This window comes from Phacochoerus africanus, chromosome 11 (assembly GCF_016906955.1).
Source record: "Phacochoerus africanus isolate WHEZ1 chromosome 11, ROS_Pafr_v1, whole genome shotgun sequence".
NCBI lineage: Eukaryota > Metazoa > Chordata > Mammalia > Artiodactyla > Suidae > Phacochoerus > Phacochoerus africanus.
Window position 1 is genome coordinate 40,676,877 of NC_062554.1, and position 20,957 is coordinate 40,697,833.

The window sequence follows — 20,957 nt, forward strand, 5'->3', positions numbered from 1 at the left end:
TTTGGCTAAGAAAACTAAGAAAGGCCTGTGCTTAGCACTGTGCCCCGGAAGGAGAATGCTGATGTGACTCAGGAGGCTGTTCGCCACCCTCCTGGGATGTATTCTTCCCTCGAGTTAGGATTCACCCCAACTCCTCTGCCTTAAAGGGTCAGGGCCCTAAACCTAGAGAAACAATTAGGGTCATATCCAAGGCGGGTCTGGGAAACCAACCCTTTAAGGATCGCAGCCTGGGGGCTGGTTCCAGGGTTGTAAAAAGGTTCCAGGCAGACTTAGCATTCTTGTTTGTGGCCAGCATCCCACAGCTGCACCGTCCCTGAAGTCAGTTCGGACTTAGAGGGCAGAGGTCTTTAACCTGGGCTCCCGGAATATGTGGTAGGTCTTCAGGTTCCCTGGACCCCCTGCAAATGTATAGAAAGTTCTGAGTGTATGTGCAGTGGGGGGTGGGGGTGGATCACAGCTCTCATCGGAGCCTCGAAAAAGTTGCATGACCCCCAGAGTGGTAAATGCACCATGGTTCTTGGGCACTTGGGCTTTTCTGGGCACTGCACCTAAGGCTAGGCCTGCGTGAGTTCTCTGCTAACCCTTCAAGGACTCTGGGCCATTGTCCCCACGACTCTGTGTGGCCACAGCTGGGCAGCAGCCCCAGCAGAGAACCTGATCCTCTGATACAGGGCTCACTCCACTGTCTTGAGCCTGGGAAGAGATGTGTACTGTCAGCTGCAGCCACAGTCTACACCTCAGGACGCAGATCAGGGAGACAAGATGGAAAATATGATAATACGCAAGTTTGTCCCTTTTTGCTCTGGAAACTTCAATATTTTGTAACAACCTATAAGGGGAAAAAATCTGGAAAACCATATATATATATATATATAGAGAGAGAGAGAGAGAGAGTCTATATATATTCAAATATATATTCAAATATAGAGAGAGACTCTAAATATATGAATATGTATCTGAATCACTGTGCTGCACACCTGAAACTAACATGATATTGTAAATCAACCATACTTCAGTCGGGTTTTTTTTGTTGGTTTTTGTTTTAAATGGGACTGAAGGCATTTGGGGGAAAAAGGCAGAAACCCCCACTGACAAAGTGAATAGGCAAGAGGTCACCAATGGGTAAGTTATTTTAGCCAGTTTCTGGAAGATGGAGAACAGCTGCACGAGTGGGAATGCATGGGGCAGGGCTGGAGAAACCCTCACGTAGAGGACAGAGGGAGGGGAGCACGGCCCGGAGGAGCAGGTCTGCCGTGCAGCTCTGTGGAGGAGATCGGGGCTCCAGAATGCCAGCTACGGAAGTGAGAGATGGGGCAGCATTTGGCAGCCAGGCATCTCTTCCTCAGGCATAAAATATTAGTGTTTTTTTTTTTTCCTAAAGGAATTAAAAGACCAGAGAAAACACTTTTTGCTTTGCCCCCTCAGCACCTGTTGGTAGACAAGCACCCCATAAACACAGCGTACCCAAACATGTTACTTTTTGCATAAATGTGACTGGAAAGCTAAGGGTCACCAGGCATTTCCAAAAAGCCCTACAAAATAAATAGAAAAACCAAGATAAACAGAAAAGTTGACTCCAAAAAATAGAGATGATGGGGAGACACGAAAAAAGTAGTAAATACCATTTGTGTCTTCAGAAAGATTGAAGTTAGTGTTACGGCCATAAAACTAACAGATTGCTATTTCAAAAATCAGAACTGGAAAATAAAATCAATGACGTCTCCTAGAAAATAGAATAAAAACACAAAAACTCAGAAAAGATAAAGGAAAAGAAAGTTTAGTGTTGCAGAGGATCAGTCTAGGAAGTCCGCCCTCTAATCTGACCCTGCAGAGCACGACAAGGGATCCAGGGCACGAACGCTGGTCCTGCGTGGGACTGGGATGAGCTGGGCCTCTGTGTGCCCTTTGAATCACCTACCCAGCAGCTTTATTCTTGTATTATTATTATAGTTGATTTAAACTGTTCTGCCAATTTCTTCTTACAGCACAGTGACCAGTCATACATATATACACACTCTTCTCACATTGCCTTCCATCATCTTCTGTCACCAGGGATTGAATATCGTTCCCTGTGCTGCACAGGAGAACCTCGTCGCATATCCATTCCGCATGTAATAGTTTGCATCTCCTGACCCCAAACTCCCCGTCCATCCCACTCCCTCCCCTTCCCCCTTGGCAACCACAAGTCCCTAGCAGCTTCATTCTAAAGAACAGTGCTTTCTCTCGGCTACATGGCCATTGTATATTTAAAATCAAGGGGCATAGTTTGCATCTAATACTAATGATTATTTCTGCCTCGCCATACTACTTGTTAATTTTAAAAAGTCATCAAGATTTTAAGGAAAAAATTTTTCCTTTTTGGCCACAACCACAGCATATAGACATTCCCGGGCCAGGGATCAAATCCGAGCTGCAGCTGTGACCTATGCCACAGCTGCAGCAATGCCGGACCCTTAACCCACTGTGCCAGGTCAGGGATCAAACCTACACCTCTGCAGTGATCTGAGCTGCTGCATTCAGATCCTTAACCCACTGTGCCACAGCAGGAACTCCAAGAAAAATATTTTCGATTGAGGTACAGTTGATGTACAATGTTATATAACTTTCTGGTGTACAACATCGTGAGTCACAATTTTTAAAGCTTATGCTCTATGTACAGTTATTATAAAATATTGGCTCTTTTCCCTGTGTTATGCAAGGTACCCTTGTAGCTTATTTATTTTTTACAGAGTAGCTCATACCGCTTCATCCCTTACCCCTTTCTTGCCCTTCCCTCCAAGAGCGGCTAACCATCCTTCCTTCTGGCTTCCCCCAGAGAGCCGCTGGTGTCCTCAGTCGCACCCTTTCTTCCTCGCTGACAATTGTTGAGGAGGCCCTGAGAGCCGGAGTGGTGAAGAAAATGATTAAATTCCTGAAGGTAAAATGATTTCATTGGTTACATCCTCCTGAATTTCCCGGAATGTCCTATTTTATTTGGGGAATGGAAATCAGAAGGGTTTTGTTCGGGTAAGGTGTTCTGTTCTCCCTCTGCGAACTTCAGAACGTCTCAGAGGGGATTCCCTTCGCCTGTCCATCCAGACTGTGCTCTGAGCAGCCACGTGAGATGGTTGAACCCATAAGTAAATTGTTCATTGGCTACATCCGTAGAAACTGCTCCCCCCTAAGCCTGACTTAGAAATGTGTGGTCTCTGTCCTCAAAAAAAGGTGGTCTGAGTGGCTTCAGTAAGGTGTCCCAGGCCCTGGTTTTCTCGTGTTTTCCTGCTCACGATGCTTTTTCCAGTTTTCTGGAGCAGGTTGGCAGTAACTCCATCTATGAGATGTGTAGGCATGCAGAACAAGGGTGTTTGAATTTTCCCCTAACATGAGTGCAGCGAATCTCTGCGAGTTAGTGCAAGCATTAGCTAGATTCTCCTGAAGGGGAGGTGAGTTACGAGGTTGCATCTCTGGATGTGACCTGTGATGTTCACAGGTCACACATGCCCCATGAGGTTCACTCACCGTGTTAGTGTGGCGACCCCACAGGCAGCTTATTCATAAAACCACAGGCTGAGCGGCACCAGGAAGTATATGCTCAGGCTGCTTCAGGGCAGGAGCGACTTTGAGGGGGCAGGATGGTGGGTCTTAGGTCAGCCTGCCTTGTGCATGATGACCATTCTTCACTCTGTATGACTTGTAGACCCTGTAGCCTGCTGACTGCGTGCACACTCACGGGCATTATGCATGCTTTCACCCACACGTGCATTTTGGAGACCCGCATAGGGTGATTTTAAGGGCTGTGATTTGACAGTTGTCAGCCCTTAGAATGATCTAGGTTCGTGCTGTTCTCCATGCAGGCCTGTCAGCCTGACAGCCCTCATGCATCAGCCCTCATTCTCAAGGAGTGAAATGATTCGGGAGGGCGTTTCCCTCCCTTTTGGGTCGATCTGCCAGCTGACAGCATCCTTCTCTTCTCAGCTACTCATTCCTAAAGCCTTCCGCAGGTAATGACTCAGGTGTGCGCGACAGGCCTGCATTCCCAGCAGGGTGTGGGCTATCAGGGAGGATGGGAGTGACACTGCCTCCTGCAAGGACCAGACCCGATCACCAGGAAGCGCACGCCGTTCTCAGCGGAGCTCGCTCTCAGAAGTTTACGAGGCCACGAGCGCGGTCATGCTGCCCCCTGTGATTCTGGCCAAGAACAACTGTAGCATTGATTTTGTTTTTCTTATTTCACTCTGAAATCTAGGCAGGAGGCCAGACTGCATCGCGTTATGCTATAAAGATACTGGCCATCTGCACTAATAGTTATCACGAAGCACGAGAAGAAGTGATAAGACTGGATAAAAGTAAGTGATAGTTGCATTAAGCGGCACCCACCTTAACCCAGAGGTCAAGCCATCCTTGAAGCTGCGGAGGGGACTGCGGGTGAGGAGGGAGGAGAGACAGAGGATGGTACCCCCTCCCCGGGCTCCAGCAATGCGTACCATGTCATCTCACCTCCAGATGAAAGCTTTTTCTTAGCCTTCAGCCGGTCACAGGTAAGCATCCTTGCTGGAGACTCAGTGGGGAAACAACTCACAGAGAAGGGAGTCCAGGCTGGGAGCTCCCTCCTGCCTCCTGGTACACTGAGATTGTTTATAAAGCACTCTGCATAGGCTACCTGACACCAGTCCTCTTCCTTCCCGGGGGGACACCATAGTGACCAAGGAGACTAAGAGAGTCTGAGCCTGGTTTATTCAGGTCATTGAGGCTGGCTGCAGTCATGCGGGCAGGGGGTCCCGCTAATGCCTTCCTTCCCACTCCTCTGGGCCGCACAGGCGTGAACAAAGAGGGCCGCACTGAGTGGGGAGCCTCTCCCTGGCCCTGCAGGCAGAGGGTGGAGGCCTGTGGCCTCCCACTCAGGGGCTGGTGGGTGGAGTGGAGGGGTTAAGAATGGGAATTTAGAGAGGACAGCCCCGCCTGATGCAAAGCCTGTGTTCCCGAGACACCTGAGTCATGCCTCCCTCGACACCTGCTCTGGGCTCCTGAGGACCTTAGGAGACATGGCCAGGAGCCAGGGAGCTTCAGAGCACTCAGTTGGGATGTGCCTAATGGGTGACATGCCCGTCCACGGCCACATCCCTGTGCAGGCCCCCACCCCCACCCCTGCAATGTGGCAGTGCCAGCCACCTGTATGTTCTCCTCCCTGCAGAGCTCAGTGTTCTGATGCAGCTGCTCGGCTCGGAGGATGAGATTCTGGTGGGCAACGCTGCCCTCTGCCTGGGGAACTGCATGGAGGTGCCACTGGTGGCCTCGTCCCTGCTGACCACAGACATCGTGCAGGTCTTGCTGAGGCTTGCGGGCGGCGATGCCCAGAAGACAGCTGTGCAGCTGAACGCGGGCATCGCCCTGGGGAAGCTGTGCACGGCCGAGCCCAGGTGCGTGGGCCGCGGGAGCCCCCAGGCCGCAGCCAGAGAGGGGACACGGTTATGGGACAGGGCCCTTTCCAGGCACCAAGGGCCGTCCTCTCTCTGCTCCTCCACCGTCTCCTCCTCCTGCTCCTCCTCTCTCGCCCTCCCACGTCATCTCCCCTTCTCTCTCTCCCTCCTTCTTCTCTCCTCTGCTTTTCCAGGAACAGGGAGACCTTGTGCTTCACTTTTTTGCCCGGGGCTGAAGTGTTGGGAGAATGTCCCTGAGGGAAACAGGCGAGATGGGGCGGGAGCAGCACGATGAAGCACAGCCGCCCAGCTCGACGGGAGCCTGTGCTGGAGCTGGGTGCATGGCCTCTGTCAGCTCAGACTCCACGCCGCTCTGGCCCCGCCTGATGCGCTGGGACACCCGGCCCTCTTCCTTCTGGAAGGTGCCCGCCTGGTCCCCGCCCCTGCCTGCACGGGAGCAGGTGCCCTCTGCAGACAGGGAGGGGCTCTGGCCTGCCTGCTTCCTGCTCTTAGAGCCTTGCCCTCCATCCCTCTTCTGGGGAACGAGAGGTTTGGCCTGGATGACATCTAAGGCCCTTTCAAGCTCTGCTTGTTGAAATGGAAGGAATGGGTACAGAAGGCAAAGCCCATTAGCTCGGCTGGGCTCACAGTGGCAGCCTGCTGGGGACGTCCCCAGAGCAGGCCCCAGGTCTCTGCCACGTCTGCCACTCACACAGGGAGTGTTGCCGAGTGTTGCAGGCCTCCTGAGGGCCTCCCCGCTTTGATCTTTGGGGTAATAGCTGCTGCCCCTCCTGCCTTCCCAGCCCACCCCTTCCCGAGGGGGGTGCCCCTAGGCGCCAGATGTCTGTGCCTGGCATTCATGTCCTGGAGTTTGTGTTCTGATTCTGACAGGTTTGCTGCTCTTCTGAGAGAGCTTCATGGGATGGAAATTCTCAACTCCACCATGAAGCACGTGGACCATTCTTGAGCGTCTGTGCACATTTTGCCAACACAGGATTGTACACTCTGGGTTGTTCCTGTGCTGATAAAGACGTTGGGGGTATTCACCCAGCCCTGACTACTGATCCTCAGGGGGCTTGCTGGTTGGTTTGCAGTGGTGGTGAGCCTCTGCCGGACTCTCTTAAAAGCAGCCGTTCTGGGTGGGAACCAGCTTCTGCCTACCTAACACCTGCCTGCCCCTTTTGCTGTTTTCTGCTGGAAACGTGTTAGAAAAGATTGGTGTTTCAACAGAGTCACTCTAGCCTCTGTTTTCTAGCTGTGGTTGCTGAGAGCCAGCTGCGGCAGCACCTCTGTCCTGGTGGCCTCCTCAGGCCTGGCCCGCCGCTGTGGCACGTGGTCTTGAAACCAGTGGGTTGCGTGGTGGGTGGTGGCTCCCCAACAGTTCTGTACGATCCAGGGGAATTGTTCCTGGAAGCACTGCCCCGTACCTTCCTCCACCCCATGGAAGGCTGTTGCGACACCCTATTCCCTTAATCTGCCTTCTGCTTGAAGTGCCAAAGGGCAGGGAGTGGGGAGCAGCGGGGAGGGTCCATCTCTGCACTGAACACTCACAAAAACAGACACAGTCTATTCTCCAATCCACCTTGCTCTCCCACTGCATCCCCCAGAGGTACTTCTCCCTCACAGTTGTGCCAAGTCCACTCTGAAACTGACGGTCACCTCTGAACCGCAAAAAATCCCTAAGCCAGTCCAATAAGTGACACTCCTCGTTCACTTCTGATACAACCACTTAACTATTTTAGGGTAGGAGGCAGGACCTGCACGGGCTAGTGAAAGCCAAAAGTCGCAGATCAAAGTTCCAAAGATTTAGGGTCTTATTCTGCTACCTGGAGCAAGTCACTTAACCTCTCTGAGCTTTGGTGGCACCTTTTGGAAAAGCTAGAATAACACCTGTCCAACCTATCTCCAATATCGCTGTGAAGATTCAGTGAAGTTTTGGAGATGAAGGCCCAAGCCATTGCAAAATGCTACACAAATATAAGAGATTGCCAGGCTCCATTCTGAGATTGAGGGGGGCGGGTGTGACTATGACATGTCATTTGAGTTAAATTTGAGGGGCCTGAGAAAGAGCAAACACATGTCCTTCAGAGAATCGGGGCTGGATATTTGCTAAACCATGTAGAAGAGGAAATCCTTCCAAGAGATTTTATTCAACACACCCAAACAAATGGGTTTTTGCAAGTGAGAGAGCCCTTGGCTTCAATTAAGAACTTTGCTCCTGAAACCAAGAGAGCTACTTGGCACTTTGTGGGGCTGGAAGCAAATTGATAGCCCTGAGTGTCTCCCTCTGGGGTCAGAGCACTGCCTGGGGCTGGAGTACACTCACTGGAGTGCTTTCTGTTGGTGTCCCAGCACTGTCCCTGGGTGATGGGCAAAGAGGCTGGGACTCGCCCACTCAGTCCCATCATGCAAACACACTTCAAGAGGCTACTGAATTGCAGCGGGAAATAGCTTGCGCCTCAAGAGAGCAGAGAGACGAAAATTAGAGGCTGCAAAATCTGTTTTCGGAGAGAATTCAGTGGAGCTTTAAAAATGGCAAAGGCTGCCTGTGTACATAACCCGCAGGCTTGTCTCCTCCAATTTGAAGTTCAGGCGCCTCCTTCTCCCCCTCTTCAGCTGCACTCCTCCTCCCTGGCTCTTGAAAATGGCTATTATACGTGTAATCTGTTCCCCAAAGAGTGGGGAAAGTCAAATTATATTATCATATCTGCTTCAGAGAACCTGCTGAGAGCCGTCATCTCTTACTCTGGAGGAGGGTCTGTCTGGCTGCACCTGAGGTGCCCCTCCTCTCACAGGCGGAGATGTTTTACACACTGTGTCTCCATCTCCGGCGTGGAGCCAGCCCTCCTTAGTCTCCTAACACACGCTACCATCCAGGGCTCCCAGGCAGCCTGGAAAAAACTGCTACATGTTGAAGAAGGGCTCATTTCCTTGTGCCAGGGGCCACTGATCCCTCCTGACCCCCTCAGGATCGCAGATGGTTCCAGGAAAGGTGTCTGAGGGTTCCATGGGCAGTGGGACTGCCTATCCTAAAGAGATGTGACAGAGATGGAACTTAATAAGCATCCTGAAGCCACAGCAGAGGTGGCAGGTCACAGATGGTAAACAGCTGCCCTAGACTAGGTGATGCCTGTGGTTCTAGAAGGCAGCAAGGCAGGATCGAGGTGAGATGTTGGGAGGAAGTGACAGGACAGGGCAGGACATGCTATTGAAGGCACTTTTCCTGAGGATATGTTAGAACAAAAGCTTCCTGGCCAGGGGAACCGAGGGAAGACAGTACTACCTAAAGTATCCTGAGGCCACATGACGTTTCATCCACCATGATTTTTCAGCAAAGGGTCTCATTTTCATTGCACAGCCGCACCTTTGATATATGGAAGTTCCTGAGCTAGGGGTTAAATCGGAGCTGCAGCTGCCAGCCTACACCACAACCACAGCAACTCCAGATTCAAGCCACATCTGCAACCTACACTGCAGCAATGCCCAATCCTTAACCCACTGAGCTGAGTGAGGCCAGGGATTGAACCTGCATGCTCATGGACACTATGTCAGGTTCTTAACCTACTGAGTGAGTCACAGTGGGAACCCCTCTTTTTTTGGGGGGGGGGCCCTGCCTGTGGCAAGGAATCAAACCTGAGCCACAGCAGTGATAGCACTGAATCTTTAACCACTAGGCCACCAGGGAATCCCCAAAAGGCCTCTTTTTCTAAATGCCTTGAAATTAATCACTTCAGAGGCCCCAGTAAGAGGAGGGAGTAACTGGAGGTGAGGAAAACATTTCCAAGTCACTCCCTTCCCCAAAGCAAAAGGTCCTTGATCCTCCTGGGCCCAGGACCAGCCAGCCTGCAGGGAGTCAATCCTGTCTGTGCACAGAGCCCTCACTCTGGGCCAGGCACTGGGATAAGTGAGCCTCACAGAGACCCTGCGACCTGGGCACTGTCCCCTCTTCGTGGAAACTAAGATGTGAAGACAGTAAGTCTTTCTCACCTGAGACCATGTGGCAGGCAGGTTAGGGAGTCAGAACCTCACCCCAGCATGCCTCCGCTTACTGCACGTGGCTTGGGGGGAGTTGTCCCGTTTCCTCGAGCCTCGGTGTCCTCCGTGTAAAATAGAAGCAACGATCCCTACTTACAGATTTCTTGGGTTTGTGTATAATAGCTGTGCAATGACTGGAAGATAGAAGGCATTTAAGAGTGACTGACTTTTGGAGTTCCTGCTGTTGCTCAGCAGTTACCGAACCCGGCTAGCATCCAAGAGGACGAAAGTTCAATCCCTGGCCTCGCTCAGTAGGTTGAGAATCTGGCGTTCTCGTGAGCTGTGGTATGGGTTGCAGACATGGCTTGGATCGTATATTGCTGTGGCTGTGGCTGTGGTGTAGGCTGGTGGCTACAGCTCCAAATTGACCCCTAGCCTGGGAACCTCCATATGCCGTGGGGAGCAGCTCTAGAAAAGGAAAAAATATCCCCCCCCAAAAAAAAGAGTGACTGACTTTTAAGCCCCAAATTGCCATGATCTCCTTATCTGCCCCCTCCTCACCAATTTGTTCGTTCTCCTAGGCACTCCAACTCAGCCAAGGCAAGCACTTATGTGGCGCTTATGTTTGCCTTTCCTTCTCTCCTGTACCCAGTGGCGATTATAAGGATCCCCAAGAGCCCGTGCCCACCTGCCTTCTTTGAGGGAGCACAGTCTGCTGGCCCCGGGCCTGGGCGAGCTGGGGTTCTGAGCAGGGCTCACCACTGCAGGGACAGTGCTCCTTGCCAGGAACCGTGTGACTGAGGCCATCCAAGGCCTGGGGCCAGGCTGCACCGACATCGGCAGGAGCCAGTGTGCAGTGAGCTGGGAGCCCTGTACAGGAAGGGCAGTAGGTGCTGGGATCCACAGCCCCAAGTCCCCTCCCCAAACAGATGCTCCCTGTCCCCTGCTATCTGGCCTCAGTTTAGAATCCAGAGACCCTGTTGATTCCAAGGACCGCCCCCGCAGCCCCAGTCATCAGGCCATCAGCAGTGCTTTCTCCTCAAGCTCCAGGGGCTTCAGGCCCCACCCTCCCTGAGAGCTGTGGAAAGGAGGTGCGGGTTCCAGCAGAACCCACAGGTGACAGCTCCCGCTCCTGCTGCTGCTGTGAGTCTGTGAAGCACTGGGTGTCCATGACCTCAAGCCTGCCGGATGACATTCTATGTTCATAAGACCTCTAATTTGATCTCCAGTTCAAAACAGTGAAATGAGGAATGGGTCTCCCAGGAGCCCGTTGGTTGCTTGGTCTGATTTTGCCCTGAGGCCTGGATCCTGATTGCTCTGGCGGCTCTCTAGTCTCTGCCCTGGCAGGGGGTGGGGAGGGGGCTCTTGGGTGCCAGCAGAGCCCGGGAGCAACAAGTGCAGAGGTACCCCACCAGCCACTCCAGCCTCAGGCCGGCCCAGTTCCGGAGCCCGGTTCTCCTCCCCACATGTGCGTGGCCGTCTGCCAGATGTGCCAATTCCGCTCAGCCTGAGCGTCGCTCCCCCGTCACTTGTCTGTCTCCAACTTCACATTTGCGCTTTTAATCTTCACCAGCTCCATCTGCTCATTTAGATCCCTCACTTCCCCTCAAGCCACAAGGCCCCCTGCACACGTGCATGCTCGGGCAGAACTGTCTCTCTGCAGATGAGAGATGTGTTTCCAACGCAAAACTGGATGAGTTCATATGCACCGGGGATTTAGGCCAGATCAAAGGCATGGCAAGAGAGTGAGAAATATTGGAATGGGTGATGAGGACAAAGGCTCCTAAAATGTCCAAGCTGAAAATAATTCAGGGACCAGCTAATCCACTCTCTGCTTTATTGGAATCCATCGCGATTGGATTCCCACCGCGAGATAAAATTCGTTGCTCAAAACTGTGTTGCGCAGGCCACTCTCCCCTATTTTGCACATGAGGAAATCAAGACTCCAAAAAGCCAGATGAGCTGTCCTCATATTTGAGAACCCTCTGAATCTAGGTGCAGAGAAGCGCAGGGACCCAAGGAGGCCGCTGGGAAGCAGTAAGGACAGTGGCTGGAGAGCAGGAGCCACGTTCAGACGCTTCGTTCAAAGCCCAGCTTCGCCTCTTATAATGTCATTCCCTCAATTGCCTTATCTGCAAAAAGTGGGGGCAGGGAAGGTACCGTACCTAGTCCAGGGGTTTATGGTAAGGATCAAATGAGATGGTTTCCAGAAAGTTCTCAGCATCATGCTGGGCACACAGTAAGCCCTCAGGAAATGGCTGCTCCCATTGTTGTCATTACGCTGGAATCAGCTGCTTCTGCAGATGCCACCTGCCTGGCCAGCCATGTGCTCTTTTTTCCTGAGCTCTTAAATGTGAGGATTTTTATCAGGATCAGAGGATCTGACTCTGCCAGAAGGTGAAAGATAGAGAAGTGGGCTTCCAAGTTCAGTGTCAACTGGGATGTAGACTGGCCGGCAGAAGGTGCCGCTGGGCTGGTGGGAATCAAAGTGGCCAAGGGACACCAAAGGACGCCATCAAGGACGGAGATGCGTGTTCAATAGCATTAGACTTTGCTGAACTCTGCACTATGTTTTCCATATTGAGGGGAAGTAGGAAAAAGACCGACACCGGATTTGGTTAACTTGAATTACGGTAATAGCCTCCTTTCTGATCTGCCTGTCTCACTCTGTCTTCTAAGCCAGCCTTACACTGCAGCCAGAATAATCCTCTTAAACCTCACTTTCATTATGTCGGCCCCTTCTCAGGCACTTTCTCCCAACCGCCTGCAGCATAAAGGACAAACTCCTTCACCTTGTGTGGGCATGTGGGTGTCTGCCTGTGGGTGTGGTTGTGGGTGTGCTGTGTGTGTGCTGTGTGTGTGTGTGTGTGTGTGTACGTGGGTAAAGGGGGAAGAAGAGTGTAGCGCTTTTTCAGTTTTCTGAAATTCTACTGATAAAGCACTTATTATTTTACTTAAACTACTGTAAGATTTACATACTTTCCTAACAGTGGATATGAGTAAGAGCCATGATTCATAAGTTTTAGGTACAGTTTAAAATAAGCATATCTATTATTACCCCTTAAATATTACTAAAATTACATACATACAGCCTTTGTACAAGACCCATCTAGTGTGAGCTCAACGAGACTTAGAGTTGGCTTGGCTTTAAGGCCATATTCTGGTACTGTTACCATACCACACTTGGGTCTGCTTCTCTGCTCTCTGTAAGGTCACTCTATTGATACCAGGTTGTGGTAAAGGAAGGTATAGCCTTTACTGCAGGGTGCCCATCAAGGAGTCCAGGCAGGTGATGTTCAAAAGACCCAAACTCCCTGAAGGCTTTCAGGGGAGGTTTCTTAAAGGGAAGGTGAGGGAGAGGGTCAAGGGGTAGGTGATTGGCTTGTGGACGTTCTGGTTGGTGGATGGTTAGGGACTTGGGAGTCAACAGCACGAACCTTCTCAGTCCAGCCAGTCTGGGGTCTACGTGGCTGTGGTCAGCCCGTAGTTAACTCACCTGCCGGGGGTTTCATTATCAGCAAAATAGCACCAAGGATTTGTCTCAGAATATTATCTGTAGCCCTCGAGGAGGAGCTAAAAGTCCTTGACTTTCTTTAATGGCTAAACGGTTATTATTTCATCTGGCTTGATTGTTTTCCTTTCTTTCTGCATTTTCTCACTTTGCTGATTAAATTTATTCTTTGGAACCCAGGGAAGGCCTAGAAGGCTAAAGTTTTTTCTACAGACAAGAGGCAGGTGAGGATATGGGTGGGGGGTGCTGTCTGTCCCAGGAAGACCCCATAGGGTCCTGCTGGGTTACACCACTGACCCTGGATCCCACACCTTTATGGTTCACCATGGTGCTCCAGCATCTCACAAAAGCCTGAGAGGTGGCCCCCTACCCTGCCCTCTTTTCTCTTAGGCCAGCTCCTCAGTAGGCTTTGCATCCATTCTGCTCAGCTCTGTCCTCTTGCTTCTGCTTCTGCTGTTTCCCCACTTAAAAGACCTGGCTCAGCAGAAACGAATCTGACTAGGAACCATGAGGTTGTGGGTTCTACCCCTGGCCTCTCTCAGTGGGTTAAGGATACAGCGTTGCCATGACCTGTGGTGTAGGTCACAGACGCGGCTTGGCTCTGGCATTACTGTGACTATGGCTGTGGCCAGCAGCTGTAGCTCCAATTAGACCCCTAAGCCTGGAAACCTCCATATGCTGCAGGTGTAGCCCTAAAAAAAAAAAGAAGAAGAAGAGGAAGACCTCCTTCCCTTTCCTTAAATCCTACACATCCTCAATGCCCTGACATAATAAAAAAGGCAGGTACTTTATTTTATTTTTTTAACAGCTGTACCTGAAACATATGGAAGTTCATGGGCTCGGGGTCAGGTCAAATCGGATCTGCAGCTGCTGGCCACAGCCAGAGCCACAGCAACACTGCATCCGAGCCACATCTGCAACATATGCCACCGCTGGCACCACAGGTTGTGGCAATGCCAGATCCTTAACCCACTGAGCAAAGCTGGGTGTCAAACCCATCTCCTCACAGACACTATACTGGGTTCTTAACCCGCTGAGCCACAGCATACCTTTTATTAAATACCTACTAGATTTCAGACCCTGCCTAATGAGGTGGCTACTATAATTATACTCCCTTTACATATGAGGGAGCTGAAGCACGGAGGGCCAAGCACCTGGTGGAGATGTGCCCCAGGTCCCTCCAGACACTGGGTGTCTGCACAAAGCCCTTCCCAGCTGACACATTTCATCCTTCCTCTGAATTCCTGCTGCAAGGTGCTGCACTTTTAAATACTTCCTTCTCATAAAATTCTTTTCCATGTCTTTATTTTTTCTCTCCAGCTAGAATTCAAATTCTAGTTAGAGTATGTAGACGATTTCTCCTGTGAGAAGTCTTGTGAACAAGATAAAGAGAATTCACATAAACAGAAGGCATTTAATAATCTTACTCTAAGGCTGTGTCACCTGGAGGGCACATTCTTGAGCCTGTGCTTGGCCCTGTCTTTTTTTTTTTTTTTTTCCAGCTGCATCCACAGCATATGGAAATTCCCAGGCCAGGGATCAAATCTGACCCACAGCTGCAACCTACGCCACAACTGCAGCAATGCCAGATCCTTAATTCATGGAGCCACAGCAGGAACTCCAGCTTGGCCCTGTCCTTGAGAGCATGTGGGTGAGTTACGTGTAGTGACCGTAACTTCTCCATCATGACACTATCTTATCTGCATCCCAAGCCACTGGGCCCTGCTCCTCAAAGGAGTATGTAGCTGCTGCCGCAATTCTCCCCATAGTATCGCCAGGACATGGAACAGGATGGTCCTTCTTCATGTTTCCTCGGTTGCCAAGTCCAAGCTTGTACGTCCCACCATACGATGGGGCACAAAATTCAGAGACAAGTCGTTGGGTCAAGGAAGAGTGACTTTGTGGAGAGAGCAGGCAGGCCAAGAAGACCATGGACTTGTGTCCCAAAGAACCATCTTGCCTAGGCTTCGATGTTAGTTTCTTTTATGGAACGAAGAGGAGGAATTTAAGGAACGTAAAAAAAAGGCAATAAGTTGTTGCAAACATTTCCTGGTTGCAGACAGGCTTCCTTGGTGAATGTGTTCCTTTCTTCTTGCCTGCAGGCATTCACAGGTCGTTGCCTGATCTGTATGTTTCCTGCCAACCAAACAAGTCTTTGAGCTTAATGTGGAAACATGGGAAGCAGGGATTCCAGAGATGGACCACTATTTCTACTTTAAGCTATAGGCAGCATCCCTTTAGTGGTTAACTTGCAGCAAAAGCAATAGAATACAAACATAAAAGAAACAAATCCAATATGGAGTCAGACTTGTTCTTCTCTGCTGCAATTTGTGCAAATGGAGGCCAAAGAGCCTCATTCAAAGGTCCCACCCAACAGCCCTGGTGTCTCTAGTGAAGCCATCAATCCAGTCTGTTTCCCATGACAAGAAAATAACAGCCTCACACCAGGGAGCACTTTTAACTTCTTTAAAGGGCTTTCATGTCCCTGCTCTCATTTCATGAGCACAATAAGGAAAGAGAAGCCCAGAGAGTCAATGTCGTGTCCAGAATTTCTCAAGGAAACTGTGGCTGGGCTAGGACTGGAATCCAGCCTTTCCCTTGAACCTCGATGCCCAGTCCTGCCCAGTCCTGCCTCACCTCTCATTCACTGTCTGGTCCAAAATTACAGCACAGGGAGGTAACTGTAGTAGTCTGAGCCATAGCTCAGAGTAGCTCCCTTCTGAGCGAGGGAAAAATGAAACTCAAACCCCTTAGAGGTTTTATCTGAAAGCCTTGCTAATCCATCAACAGTCTGTTAGATAACAGTTTAAATCTCCCCACTGCTAAGGATTACCTTCCCATCTGATCCCCAAGACACATAAGAGGAGGCGCGAGATGGCATGAGCTTGGAGATGAGGCACTTTCTCAGCTAAATGGAGGTGCTCAGATTTCCAGATACTGTTGTCTCCCCTCAGTCAGGGTAGGGGAGCCTGGGGTCTGTCCTCACTCCAAGCAACTCCTCAGCCAAGTTCACTCAAATGACAGCTTGATCCCGAAACTCCTCGTTCATTTAGTAAATACTTACCAAGCACCTACTATGCGCCAAGCACTGTGCTGAATGGTGTAAAAGGACTTTTGGATGAAGCAGAGGATATGTCCTCATCCAATTCTGTTAAAATTATAGCAAGGCATTATCAGGGTGAGAAACAAATCAGACACAAGCAAAAACTCCCCTTGGATCTAAGGTGATCTTGGCCCTGGATCCACGCACCCCACCTCAGGGGTTAGAGGAGCATCTGTGGAGGGGAGGGATCCTCCAAACCCCAGCCCTTGGATTTCAGGGGTTATCTCTCCAAAGCCCGGGTACAGCAGGGTGCCTGGTGTCCTCCAAACGAAAGGAAGTCTTTAGAAGTCTTCAGACTTCTAGGGGAGTGCTGTCAGTAGTACAGTTTATAAATGGACGGCTCACACATCTGATGAAACAGATCTTCTCCTATATGGTTTTTATTTCTACTGAACTCTGCTGTGGCTCTTTCTCCCAAGGGCAGTTTGGAAGTAAATCTGGAGAGATGTGGTCTGCCCTATTAACCCCATCAACGGAAGGCGTGATCACCCTCTTAGCAGCAGGGAATAACCTCCGACAACTAGACCTGGACTTGGTCTCATCTTTCCCTCAGACGTTTTCGGGGAACACCCTCCTCCATGAAAGTGCTCTGAGTTTAGGACCCCCAGTCCTGGTGGGACCGCGCATCTGAGGTTCTGAATCATTAAAAAATCAATAGATGTATTTTTTCTTCTCAGAACTCATGGAATCAATTTCAGGCTAGGAACTGAAACAGGAATAGTGCTTTGAAATAAAGACTTTCCAAATAGCAGAGCTGTTTAGTCATTGAGAAAAAAAGAATCATTGAGTCATTGAGAAAAAAAGAATCACTACCTACAGGGGTGGCCAGAGAATGTCATTTTTTCAGCAGCAAGAGACCAAACAATGTGGCCCCAGTGGGTTCTTTCTGAAGGCGCTCTGGGACCAGCATGGACCAAAAGCCAGAGTCCCAGCTCTGCCCTAGCCAGGTTTAAGAACTCAGACTGACCAACTCACTTTTCTGGGTCTGGCCCTTTGATTTGCTATTTCCCTGTAACTTGTCCATTTGGTTTGCTTGTCTAGGACCCACTCCCCCTGTTCTAGTAACAACACCTCAGTTTTCCTTGGGGAACCACTCCTCCTCATGTGTGGACCATATGATTCAGGTGGAGCTGATTCTAACTCTGGTTCTGGAGATGGGTATGGAATGCCAACCGTAGCATTGCCCATCCCTTTCACCATAGTGATTGGTTCAGAGATGGTCATGTGACCTGAAGAGGGCCAATCAGAACTCAGCCCAGCCGTGTGAGAACAAAGGGACTGACTTTTTCCTTTTGCTCAGAAGAATAGGACCTAAGTTTGGAGCTGTGATGGTGGTGATTTTACCATCCTTGAGAAAGCCTTCACTGAGAATGGAGTCAACATCGAAGAAAGCAGAACCATGAGACAGAGTTAAGAAGGACCTTGAAATCATTGTCAGCCCTCCCAGATCCAGCTGTGCCCAAGGCTATCACTGGGTTTCTCAGTTTTGTGATATATCAAGTTCCCTTTTTGCTTAAACCGATTTGAATTGTCACTACTACCAAAAGAGCCCTTATCATTATCCTCCACTTGATTTCCCTTGTCCTTTTTCTCTTACTTAAGATCTACTTACTCTAGATCAGTATAAAAGTATCAGTGTACATGTTAAGTTCTCCTGCTCTTTTCTTTCTGCAACTTAATATCCTTTTTTTTTTTTTTTTGGTCTTTTTAGGGCTGTACCTGCCGCTAGGGGTTGAATCGGAGCTGTAGCTGCCAGCCCACACCACAGCCACAGCAACGCAGGATCCAAGCCACATCTTCAGCCTACACCACAGGTCACAGCAACGCTGGATCCTTAACCCAGGAGGCCGGGGATCGAACCTGCATCCTCATGGATACTAGTCAGGCTGTTTAACCACTGAGCCACGACAGGAACTCCTGCAACTTAATATCTTAATAGATACATATCATTCTATCATCCTATATAATTTACTTATGAGGATATTATCAGAGTTTATTGTTTGCCAGATACCTTAGAAAAAATGCCAGCACGTAATAGGCTCTCAATAAATACTGGTTGCTATAATAATTAAAATTTAGCAAGGGAAGGCATTGGAAGACTCTCACCAGGGCCAGCCTGGGGTGAAGTCTAATTACCTTCATCTACTTTAAACTTTCCAGCCCTTCTCTACCCCCACTGATGGTAATGGTTTGGGCTAATGTATTACAATGAACAGCACCTTCATTTTACTAAGTCCTCACTATGTGCCAGGCACTGGGATAAGTGCTGGGAAACACAGAAGGCAGACACGCACAGTTTCTTCTCTCAAAGGGCACCAAGAGAGAGGGGATTACACACCACTGGGGCTGATGCAATTTCTGCAGTACAGAGATAAGGCTTCTAGCACAACATGGGTCATAGGGGCCAGAGGCACATTCCCAGAAGTGATGCTACAAGGAAGACATTTCAGAGATGGGCTAGGGCTGTGAGTAGAGAGAGAGGATGAGGAGAAAGAACGAAACTCAGACTACACCAAAGGCTGGGTCAGGAGAATGTGCTCTGATTCCCTCCTTCACTTTTCTCATCTGCGCTGACCTGAAGACAGCCCCAATGGCCCCATTACCTATCCTCTGCCACCAGGCCAGTAGATGGAGGCTTTTTGAATCTCAAGGCAAAAAAAGACTCATAGCATCCTTTGGTTACCTGTTCCAACATCAATCAATGTCATTGCCTGGAAATGCCTGTAGGTCTTCTTTAAACCAATCTTGGTCTCTATGGAAAACCAAGCCTTGCACTCCAGGCCCACCACCACTTCTACCTGGAAAGGAAACTATGCTTTGGTTTTTGTCCTCAGTAACTCACCTCTTCCACTTCCAACTGTTCCTGATTCAGTCCTCCCGGAACCAACCATCACTCCTTTCTCTTCGAGGTACCTCTGAATAACTCCAGGAGAGAGAGGATAGCTCAGAGCTGGATGAAATCCAGAGGGCTCTCTTTTCTTTGCCCCAAACTCCATCTGCCTGATACCCTCTGTGTCAAGTTTCTGTACTCAGATACAAGTTTACCAGTACATAGGTTTGATTCCCTCTTACTGGTGGAAAAGGCTTTTGATAGTCTCAGGGACATATTTCTTTCTTTCCAGCAATAACAGCAGGGACAAAGAGACACTTCCACTGTAACCAAGTCATGCTAAAAGTTCTCCAGAAACCAGGTTTGACTGAGCTAATACAGACCTTTCTAAGGCACAGTTTCCAAAGATATCTTTCCACCTCAGGCAAAGTTCTGATGAATGTAATATGAGTCAAAGCCCTGCCTTCGGTGCAAACGCACCACCCCCACGCTTCCCCGAGGGGTTGATGGAGGATGGGGACCATCGCTGACACGAACAGCTGATTTTTTCTCCAAAAGGTCCAGAACACATGACCCCACATCTCACCTGGGTGAGCCTCGCAGTCAGAGGATCCATATTTGATGCTATCAAGGTTCCTCCAGCGATATTAGAGTGTTAAGAGCGTGTGCCTTGGCCAGAGAAAAGCCAAATTCAAGTTCTGGGGCAGCTAAGTACCAGTTACATGACCATAAGCAAGTTACTTAGCTCCTCTAAGCCTGTACAAATGGGAATAATAATAATACCTATAATAGGGAAGAACAAACCTGACTCCATATTAGATCTGTTCCTTTTGCCTTAAACTTTTTGCTCTGGTGCCTGTGCTTAGTCATTCCGGCTCTGCACCTTTCCTAAAAGAATATTGCCTACAGCATGAAATATACAGGATAGTCTATTCTCGGGGCTCTGACCTTTAAGACTCCATCCATATAGAAATAAATAGTTGCAGAACAGAGAATAACATTTGTCTTGCTGAAAGTTTACAGGAACATCCCGACTTGATCTGCATGGACAGCTGTAAGAACAAAGGATTCCGACACCAAGAAGTTTGCAGAAACAAACCAGGCTCCTCCCTTGCCTTGCCTTTAAAACGCTTTGCTGGAGTTCCCGTCATGGCTCAGTGGTTAATGAATCCGACTAGGAACCATGAGGTTGCGGGTTTGATCCCTGGCCTTGCTCAGTGGGTTAAGGATCCAGTGTTGCCGTGAGCTGTGGTGTAAGTCGCAGATGCGGCTCGGATCCCGAGTTGCTGTAGCTGTGGCATAGGCCGGCAGCTTCAGCTCCGATTAGACCCTTAGCCTGGGAACCTCCATATGCCATGGGAGCAGCCCAAGAAATGGCAAAAAATAAAAATAAAAATAAATAAAAAAATAAAAATAAAAAAATAAAACGCTGTGCTAAATCCCTTCAGGGAGTTTGGATACAAGTCACCCATCTCCTTGCATGGTCCTGCAATAAACCTTTCTCTGGCCCAAACTTCAGTGTTTCCATTTGTTTCGCCTCAGTGTACGTTGGGCACATGAACTCGTGTTTGGTGACATATCTACCTCAGGGGATTGACTTAAATGAGATAATACGGGTTGATCACTCCAGAAGGAGTGGGCACAAAGGGAAGATTCAATAAATGATAGGGGAGTTCCTGTCGTGGCGCAGTGGTTAACGAATCCGACTAGGAACCATGAGGTCGCGGGTTCAGTCCCTGCCCTTGCTCAGTGGGTTAACGATCTGGCGTTGCCGTGAGCTGTGGTATAGGTTGCAGATGCAGCTCGGATCCTGCGTTGCTGTGGCTCTGGCGTAGGCCAGTGGCTACAGCTCCGATTCGACCCCTAGCCTGGGAACCTCCATATGCCACGGAAGCGGCCCAAAGAAATAGCAAAAAGACAAAAATAAATAAATAAATAAATAAATAAATGATAGGTTTTATCATTGCTTCTGTCTCTGAAGTCTTACCAGAAATTTCTACTGATTCATCAGGAAAGTCTTAGTCTTGGAAAACCGTATTTGCACACACATGCACAACGCATCATAATCGATCATAAAGAATCTGATTGGAGAAGGGCAGTGGTGACAGGAATCTCTGAGAGAACTTCCTCAGGAAAAAAAAA

At 49.6% G+C, this 20,957-nt stretch overlaps 1 protein-coding gene across 13 annotated transcripts in view; it reads left to right on the forward strand.

Moving 5' to 3' along the window:
* TTC12 (tetratricopeptide repeat domain 12) overlaps positions 1 to 6,627 on the forward strand; it is a 44,118-nt gene extending 37,491 nt beyond the window's left edge. For 6 of the 13 annotated variants that reach the window (XM_047752797.1, XM_047752800.1, XM_047752791.1 and 3 more), the window contains 4 exons: positions 2,816 to 2,917; positions 4,226 to 4,325; positions 5,171 to 5,396; positions 6,288 to 6,627. In XM_047752797.1, the coding sequence (XP_047608753.1) occupies positions 2,816 to 2,917; positions 4,226 to 4,325; positions 5,171 to 5,396; positions 6,288 to 6,363 (504 nt within the window). In that variant the 3' untranslated portion in view covers positions 6,364 to 6,627. The other 7 variants (XM_047752796.1, XM_047752792.1, XR_007130809.1 and 4 more) reach the window with 7 other exon arrangements.
* Positions 6,628 to 20,957: the final 14,330 nt, after the last annotated feature.